Raw genomic sequence first — 10,000 nt, forward strand, 5'->3', positions numbered from 1 at the left:
AACGAGCCCGAGAGTCTAAGAACCTGATTTCCACTCTCACGGGCTGGACTATTAAAACCGCCACTTTATCAATAGCTTTAAAAAAAAAAAAAAAAAAAAAACACAACACACACAAGGGTGCCAATACTTTTGTCTCCAATAAAATGCTGTATATATGGTTTTGCACTGGCGGCGATTAATCACCTGGTTTCCGTCCACACTGTAGCCATATTTGAGCGCGAATATTTTAGCCAAGGAGATCCCGATGGAGAATCCCACCACAGCCAGAGCCACGGCGTCCGTGATCAGGTTGGGGATGAGACTGAAATCCGGAACAGTCGGCGCTCGGAGTCTGAAGAGAAGAAACGTCTTATCGAAAGCCGACAGGTTTCAGTACGATGCGAAGACAGCAGCACTTGGACTCACCCTGTGGGGATTTCTCCGACAACATCCACCTGGTAGTTCTCCGAAAGAGTCATGCCGTACGAAATCCCCGTCGAGACCAGCACCTGGACATGCACACGTCAGCGTGAATGCACACGTACACGCACACGCACACCTACATGCACACCTACACGGCGAGGCTAGCTTTTAAAAGGACAACGTTACCACGATGATCTCTCCGGGAATGGGGATGGGCAGCTTCTTTTTGAAACGCTCGTTAACGTCCTTCACGCCGTAGAGGAAGACGACACACACCAGTCCCACAATCAGCGTACTGACGTTAGTGCTGCTGATGTCTTTAAACACAGCGACGAGACTCTGCACAGAAAACACTGTGATCACACACACACACACACCTTTCACAAAAAATATTTCAATTCATTAATACAGCATATACACAGCCAAGTCATTTATTTATTTGTCTATCCATTTAAAATACTGTTTAATTATTGTTAAAATGTTTATTTGTTTATTTTAAATACTGTTTATTTATTTATCTATTTATGTATATATATTTACTTACTTGTTTGCCTAAAATACTGTTTATTTATTGTTAAAATGTTTATTTGTTTATTTTAAATACTGTTTTATTTATTTATCTATTTATGTATATATATTTATTTACTTGTTTGCCTAAAATATTATTTGTTTATTTTATTTATCTTTTCTTAAAATTAGTTTATTATTATTATTATTATTATTATTATTAGTCATCGCCATCATTATTATTATTGCTATTATTTATGATCATTTATTTACACTATTATGTATCTACAATATAATTATACTCACAATTTAATAATGATCTTGATTATAAATTGCTATCTATATTTTTTTCTATTTATACATATAGCATCATCATCATCATCATCATCATATACACAACATTTAATATTTACTAGCTGTTCAATATTTATTTATTTACAACTACGCAATAAACGATTAAAAACGCATTATTCTAAAATTAATCATGACATTTTCTAATCATTTTTAAAGCATGAAATACATTTATAACCGACATTTTATACATGAAGTGTGGAAATAATTCACTAATAGCTGTAAGATAAATAGTGACGCGCCAAAATGGACGAACCCCTGAAGTGTGAAAGTGGAGAAGAGATTTGGCTCACGGGTAGCGGACAGTCCGAACTGTTAACGCAGCAAATTTGGAGTCTCTGACTCAATCCCTCTAGCGCCACCAACTGTCCAGAAGTTGCACTCACGTTTCCGTTAATAACTTTTGAACCGTGAGATGAAATTCTTCTTTCCTCCGGTTCCTCGACTCAAGACGATTCGATGCCATTTTCCGTCATGATGATCTTTCCTTCACTGTAAATTGTCTGAAAAACCTACTCGTCCTAGGCCGTTTATCCGATTTGCACGAAAACGTAGAGACGGTTAAACCGTATCGTTTTCACTTCAACGAATCCGACAAAGATTTGTACGTGAAAGTATATCTCCGTTACGCTTTGGCGTATTCATACCAAACGTATTATTTGTCATAGGCATCATGACTTGTGGGTGCTGCTCAGTTTCGTGAACAGTGCCCTCTAGTGGTCACGAGATAAGCACATTTTTGCTTATAACTTCTGAACAGTTTGTCATAAACTCACCAGATTGGTCTCATTAGATTCAGTGGGGCATACCGAATCCAACGAAATGAAAAATACCTGTGTCAACCATTTTGAATTCAGTCATAAAGTGCCGTATTTTACGAACGACTCGGTGTATCGTTACGAAACTCGGTATGCGTCTTTGGCACCGTACTCTGAAGGGACTCAAACAAATGATAATGCTATTTCTAAAAATGCTAATAGCCATTGACTCCTTATGCCTACTGTCAGGTGACTGGTCTCGATGGATTCCGTGGGTCATCCCGAGAACAACGATACCAATTATGTTATGATTGATCGAACTTCCTGTCCGCCATTTTTAAATGTTTGGAAAACCTACTATTTCAAACTCCTCCTAAACGGTTTGTCCGAATTTCACGAAGATTGGCTTCCATCATCTAGAGGCACTCACGACAAAGAAGTTCGCAGAATTTTGATAAACCATACCGTTTCCAATGGCGCGTCAACAAATTCGACAAAGAACGTGCAAAACTGAACTTGAGGCTGCATCTCCACGACGCTCGGAGGGACTGTGATGAAACTTTGTCTGTGTCATCACTATTACGCCCTGAGGTGACCTGCAGCATTTCGGTGCACTGCCCCCTACTGGTCAGGAGATATATATATATAAAAAAAAGGCTATTTTGGCTTATAACTCTCAAACGCTTTCCTGCATGATAACCAGCATACTCCGGTGCTACCCGAGCGGATTCAGAACAGCACCACATACTGGACAAATTCTAAATAGCAGCTATTTTTTTTAGTTATTTTAAAAATAATAGTTTTTTTTTTTATGATTGAAAGTTTACTCCTTATACACTGTTCAACGGACTCCAACCAAAAACATGTCTCAAAGCTTCTTTTGCTGCTCACGGTGCCGATAATTGGCTTGACCCCGGTAATGCTGATTGCAGCTATATTATTTATTATTGTTATTATTATTATTATTATTATTATTATTATTATTAATAATAATAATAATAATAATATGTTTGTTCAATTTATTCTCTTTTTAATGCGTCTGAAAAGTGTTAATTTATCAAAGCTGAATTAAATAACAGTAATTTTTTTTTTAAAAATGTGAAAAAAACCAACAAAAACAACCCCAAACCGTTCAGGTCAAGCGTAGTTTAGAATACTGTGTGTGTTTGCATGACACAGTTATCAGGCTGCACCGTGACCTTGTGTTCATGTGCTAATCAAAAAGCAAATCCTAGCCATTCTGAAAAAAATCAAACAAACCCAAAACCAACAGAGAAAGTGATGATACACAGCACCCGGACATGTTGCAGCAATCAAAGGTCAGAAAACAGTAACAGATCGGGATTCGGGTGTGCTCTGAGGAGTTCACTCACGTAGAGGACCGATAACGGCCCGCTGTAGCGCTGGGTTTTAATCCCGAAAAAGTACTTCAGCTGAGAGACCAACACGTGTACTGCAGCGGCCGTGGTGAAGCCTCGCACCAACGGCTCGGTCAGATAAATCGCCACGAAGCCGAACCTCAGCATGCCGAGCACCAGCTGCACGGGGGCGGGGGGGGTGGCGTCAAAGAAAGGGAGACAGAAAGAAAGAGAGATAGAGCAACACAGAGCGAGAGAAAGAGAGAGAGAGAGATAGAGCAACACAGAAACAGAAAGAGTTAACAAGGCAAAACGTCTTTATCTTCACTGGTGTACAAACTTTTGCACTTGACTGTAATGTATAATATATATTACACACACACACACACACACACACACACACACACACACACACACACACACACGTTCCATGTGCCCTGAAGGCTTCATGTTTGAACAGGTGTACGGTGCAGTGTTTGGTGCTGAGACAGCTCCTCAGACGAGCTTCTCACAAACACCATCCGCACCGCTCGACTCCTCCCACGACCCGACCTTCAGACTCCGTGCGACGCCGCGAGTACCTGAATAAGTCCCATGAGCGCGGTGACGACCACGGCCACTTGCACTCTCCTGGCGTCTCGAGCCGCCACGTCGATCAGCTCCGTCCCGTTAGTGGAGTTCAGAGGGAACATGGAGTCCGGCGCTTCTCTCACCGCCACGCTACCAACCATCAGACTGATCACCGCAAACGTGCCTGCAGGACAACCACGAGCACGTGCCGTTACGGGAAACTAATCAGCAACGTGAAGCAGAGTTCCTGTTAATATCCTGAAGGGGTTTATTCCTCGTACACCACAGCAACGTGCATCGATTACACTGTTATTTATTAAAGGATGACACATGGGACTTTTTATCCGCTTATTGTTACGTGTATTTTTATGGAGCGTCTGCGAACGAGTTTGTCTCCAGGTTTGTCCACGCTGGCTAATTCAGCGGTGATACACCGTCAGCTGTTGTATATTGAAACTTTGCTGGATGCTTAACGGAACAAAACGCCACGGCCGTTATTCGCTACGCTTCCGTCCAAGTTGCGAATTTAACTTGCGCGAAAATCCGCTTGCGTTTCCATCCCACATGTTCAAGAGAACAAAATCGTCACTTCCGGGAAAACTGGCGGAAAGTCGTTTATCCAAACGGACTGTACCTCTCGCTCGCCGCCATTTTTACTTTTCTGAGCCGATTATCCGAATCACACGACTTGCTGAGGCAAAGTCACATGACACACATTTGATACGCACCGAGGCATTTATTCGGATAACGCGTTTCCAGCGTAGATTATGTTACACGCGTGTCTTCTTATCGAATTAAAAAATAAATAAATAATCATTTTTTCCCCACTTAATTGAGCGCATTGTAGAGGTTTTATTCGCATCTGACGTTTCTATCCAGCGTTTTTATTTATTTATTTATTTATTAGGCGATATCGCATAATAAAATTTGCATAAAAATTCGTGGATGGAAACACAGCTAACGTCTTGCGTCAACATTTACGCGGGGAAAGTTCCCGTATTCAGCGTCGAGTCACGCACGCACTTAGCTTGATTTTCTCAGTCAGTCAGCGAGAGTATTTTTAAAAAATAAATAATAATAAAAAAAAAATCACCCGCATGTAATTCATGACTCCTTGGTTGCCAGATATTTCTTAAAATCACACAAAATCAGTCGTTACCTCACTAGCATAACTGTTGAGTTAATAAGACCCAAAAAAACCAAACGTAGCTGGTCACGTTACCGAGAAACCAAAAGCGTAAACTTGCCCGTCATGAAGATTTAGAAAAACATTTAAAAAAAATAAAAATTACAGCTTTGCTAAATAAACATCTTATTGAAAACGTTTTGTTTAACCCACATTCAAGTCCCTGTGAATGAGCCGTTACTATAGAAACGACAACATACTAAAGCGAGCCCATAACAAGGTGATTAACAAAGAAGAAAGCTAGTCCCCATGAAGGATATATCATTATAGTCATGTGATATTGTTAGGTAAACAGCCTCATGGCTCCGAGACTCATGACTAATGAATTTTAAGGCGACGTTAAACAGTATGTTACGGGCGCGTACGACAGGATCTGCTGAGTCATGCAGAGAGATGATTATAGTGATAAGATCTCTTGTGAATACCGGACAGACTCGGTGGAGTCCATTACCTGCAGGGCATGTCACATGACCACAAGCTTTACATTTTTGTATTTTTTTATTTATATGTAATCAGATAACGTAACGTATCAGAACGGGCGCGTTGATATACGCCCAGGGTTTTGCAGCCGCTTGGTGTGTATACAATGAAAAGATCATGTTACGATACACACGGTTGCCTTCAAAAGTATTGGAACAGCCAGGCCAATTCTATGGTCTTCGCTGTACATTGAAGACCTTTGGGTTCGAGATCAAAAGATGAACACGAGACGATTGATCAGAACTCCAGCTTTCATGAACTCATCTTTTTACGTCTAGACGTGTTAAACAGCTCGGCACCGTTTGTTTGAACCCACCTATCGAAAATATTTGAACGAACGACTGACAGGTGTTTCTTGCTGCTAGACTGACTGTTTAAAGAATGAACACCTCTGAATGTCTACTCTTGGTTTGAGGCCTAGGTTTCACCTGCATTTGTTGTTAAAAAGGATAAACCAACACGAAGACCAGAGAGCTGTCTATGGGAGAAAACGCGAGCCATTTTGAAGCTGAGAAAAGAGGTGAAAATCCATCAGAGCCGTCGCACAAACATCGGGCGTGTCCAATACGACCATTTGGAACGTCCTGAAAAAGCAAGAAACCACTGGTGTACTGACAACCAGACACGGAACGGGTCTGCCGAGGAAAACAACAACAGCTGCTGATGACAGGAACATTGTGAGAGCTGTGAAGAAAACCCCCAAAACAACAGTTTGTGATATCACCAACAACCGCCACTGGACAGGAGCGAAGGTATCACAATCCAGACATATAGAAGCTATACCACTCATGAGCAGTGAGATTCAGAAGGCCAGATCGGAATTCACACAGAAACCCGGGTGACAGCTCGGAGAATGAAGGTCGGATCATTCAGTCTCTAGCCTGGTCTCAGGAGCAACAGCACCGGGATCTTGTGGGTCTGCTAGCAACATCAACAGGAGATCTTCAACAAAACCCTGGATGAGCAAGCTGTGGACCGAACCACCATCCAGAGCTTGCTGACCTCTTCCTCCTCATATCCCATGAGCCCCTCCTTAAGCGCTTCCTCGCTGGCTGGAACGACACCCCTGGATGAAGCCGAGGCATAGGCGGAGATGATTGAGGATCCTAGCTTGGTGCGTGGATGGCCGAGGGGAGATTTGATCCTGCGCATTAAAGCCCTCCTGACAGGAACGGCTAAGCCGGTGGCTGCCCATAGCCCCCCAGACTGACATATTACCCTTTATAATAGGTCCTGTAATCCTACAAGTTTCTATCGAACTCCGGCTTAGAAACCCTCCCGAGCCGATTTCCTCTCCGCTTTCCGGAACCTGTAAAGTCTTCTGTTCTATTATTCATCCGATCTTTAGAACTCAATGCCTCGAGCATTCACCGGCTTTCTGAGAAATTCTGCAGAGGATTAAAATGCCCGTCCTTTTCTTATAAACCCCCCCCCCCCAACCATATCTCAACAAGGGATTAAAGATTAAACAGACATAAAAGCACACTTTCCAACTGGACCCGATTCCTACCAGTCCGCAGGAGCCCAGAACCCTTTAGCCTCTGCTCCATGGTTACACTTAGCAAAATAAAACTCGACACACACGTCGCTGGAAAGTTTGCACGCTTTGAGTAAATCCAGCTGTGAGGAAACGCAAACTGTACAACCCAAAATAAACAACAAGCCCCTACATGTTTAACATGACTCAACTTCATATGCCGTCGTATACCGTATAATATCAAATATTTCGCATTTTTATGCGCTCAGATTGCACCCCCCGACCCCTACTCGTTCCAGAACATCTGTTTACAGCTGCCATAATGTAAAGGACAGCAACAGCTTGTTTCACAGATGTTCCACAGCATTGAATGTAACTATAAACAGATAAAAGGAGCAACGTGGTGTTCTTTAATACTGTTTCTTTAAATAAATTGTAATTGTTGGCAAATTGCTGTGGTGTAAGAGGAATAAAATCACTCAAAAAAAATGCCGGTAAAAAAAAAACAAACAAGTCAGCTTCGTCATGGTAACGGTAGCTCGACTTATAGTGATTACGAAAGCAGCTTTACAGAAATATATAAACACAGGATAGAGATTTTAAGCGTGTGAATTTATCCCTATTGAGCGAGACGGTGGTGAGGGAAAAACTCCCCGAGATGATATGAGGAAGAAACCTTGAGAGGAACCAGAGGAACTCAGAAGGGAACCCCGTCCTCATCTGGGGTAACATCGGATAGTTCATAAGACTTCCTGCTCCGAGGCGTCCGGTTTTCGCTGTACATCGGCGCGTGAGCTGCAGAGAGAAACTCACCTATCGATATGTGTCTGGAGGTGCCGAAGAACGTGTAGAGAAGAACAGGATAGAACGACGAATACAGGCCATAGACTGGAGGAACAGCAGCTAACATCGCATAGGCAAGACCTGGAGAGAGAGAGAGAGAGAGAGAGAGAGAGAGAGAGAGAGAGAGAGAGAGAGATATTTCAGCACATTCTGAGGAAAGTGTTTTCTGCCCTCTTCCTCATACATGAGACCCCCATGATTGGCTGGTGTCACTGTGATTGACAGGGAAGAGCGAGTAAGCCCCTCCCACCCAGAGGGCACGGACGATTTCGCGGGTGGCTGCGGCATTACCGGGATTCCAACTCACAACCTCCAAACGCTTTTCTGTTGAGAGAGTTTTCCTTGTACCTTTCCAAGTTTTTTTTTTTACATTTTATTTTGTCGAACTGCACGAAAGGTCGAAAGCGAAGAAGATTTTTCCGAGAGTGCAATTATAACAACATGAACATCTTTTATTTGATTTATCGGTTTTTTTTAAAATAATACTCTCGGACAAAGAAAAAGAGATCAGGCTCGACGTTGGATAAGTCACTTGGACATGAACCCGACCTTGAGGCAGCTGCATGACTCCTGTGCTGAGACCTGAAACGATGTCTCCAAACAGATACTCCTTCACTGGATACGATGGCAGCCATGAGAAGATGGGGAGAAGGCCAAAGATGATGGATTTGGCTTTTTCAGATGAACAGCTGGGGGGGGGGGGGGGACCCAACAACAACAAACAAACAGGGTGTGTGAGAGAATTTGAATTAAAGTAAGTAAGTAAGTAAGTAAGTAAGTAAACACGCTATAATTACAGTGCACCTTAACGCACGCACACACACGCAGTGATTCGAACTCGAAATGTAGCTGGATTACCGGCAGCGGTCCGCTAGTCTCTGTCGAACAGGCTTAAGCCTCCGTTCTTTCTTATGCAGCTGGGTGTCGAGGTGTTCTTCGCTGAACACGGGTCTCTCGAGTCGGTACACCGGCGCGGACGAGGACTCTGCGTCGCCGTTTACGACGTTACGATCCATAACGACGCAGAAGGAGCATGACACTGATCACGGATCTCTCGACTTCCTCTTCCTGTTGAAATAGAAAGAAAATGATAAGACACCATTCACATTAGGGGTGGGGTGAGATCGTGTTTTCATCAGATCACCGGAATCGCTTCAATACCATAATTACAACAAGACCGTGTTTATAATCCTATCAAACAAAAACAGCAGGCCTGAGCGATGTGACCATACATTAGCGTCTCTTTTCGGGGATATCGGAGATACTGTGGATTTCGTGTGTGTGTGTGTGTGTGTGTGTGATTTAATAATGTATTTAATAAGAAACTGAGTGAAAGCAGCGGAATTGATGCGTACAATTTTTTCTACTTAGGTTTTAAAGTTAAAGATGTTTAGTCGCTGATGTTGTTGTTCGTTTCCAGTTCGGTGAATGAATTTATTTATTTATTTATTTATTTTTAAAGATGAAAAAATAACAATAAATCCATTCTCGTGGACAGTGTGTATAAGTTAGCGAACGGGTTTGTTCACTGTAACGCAACGTTAGCGTTTGTGATACGTATCGTGTACCACGGGAACGTCTTCCAGAACCGTGAGGTGCTATTTTTGTCATTCCTCATCATTTAAGTGCACCTAATATGGATTTGAAACGTGCCTAATTCTCAAACGACAGATTTACACGAGGCATCCGAGGTCTAAAAACACTTTAACGTGCTCAGAATTTAAACTGCAGCGTTACCTTTTCCCCCCAGTGTCACAAACGACTCGTTCAATGACTCGTTCTAAATGATTCGTTCTAAACTCCTCCTTTCAGAGAGCATACTTTGCTCTGATTGGTCAGACGTCCCAGTCTGTCGTGATTGGTCTAGCGCTGTCAGCGTGTTTCAAAAAGGAAACGCCCACTACCGAAACGAGTTTCAGCTCCGTCCGTCAGCGAGCAGCCGATGAAGACCAGAGGCGGGGTTTATTGTTATAAACCTACGTAGGTTAGTACAGGAAGTAAAGTCTGGAATCACTAACGACTCGATTCAGCTGTTCAGAATCGATTCCTTCTTTTGGGAGTCGATAAC

General features: G+C 42.6%; 1 protein-coding gene across 1 annotated transcript in view; it reads right to left on the reverse strand.

Annotated features, from left to right (window-relative positions):
- Positions 1–10,000, reverse strand: part of slc26a5 (solute carrier family 26 member 5) — a 20,715-nt gene that overhangs the window by 6,607 nt on the left and 4,108 nt on the right. Inside the window, exons 2-9 of the mRNA XM_053650124.1 lie at positions 8,791–9,000; positions 8,482–8,621; positions 7,903–8,013; positions 3,958–4,130; positions 3,392–3,556; positions 589–741; positions 406–488; positions 184–331 (exon numbers count right to left, since the gene is read on the reverse strand). Coding sequence (XP_053506099.1) covers positions 184–331; positions 406–488; positions 589–741; positions 3,392–3,556; positions 3,958–4,130; positions 7,903–8,013; positions 8,482–8,621; positions 8,791–8,948 — 1,131 coding nt within the window. The 5' untranslated portion in view covers positions 8,949–9,000. The remainder of the gene's footprint in view (positions 1–183; positions 332–405; positions 489–588; positions 742–3,391; positions 3,557–3,957; positions 4,131–7,902; positions 8,014–8,481; positions 8,622–8,790; positions 9,001–10,000) is intronic.

Source organism: Ictalurus furcatus, chromosome 19, assembly GCF_023375685.1.
Source record: "Ictalurus furcatus strain D&B chromosome 19, Billie_1.0, whole genome shotgun sequence".
In the NCBI taxonomy this organism is placed as follows: domain Eukaryota; kingdom Metazoa; phylum Chordata; class Actinopteri; order Siluriformes; family Ictaluridae; genus Ictalurus; species Ictalurus furcatus.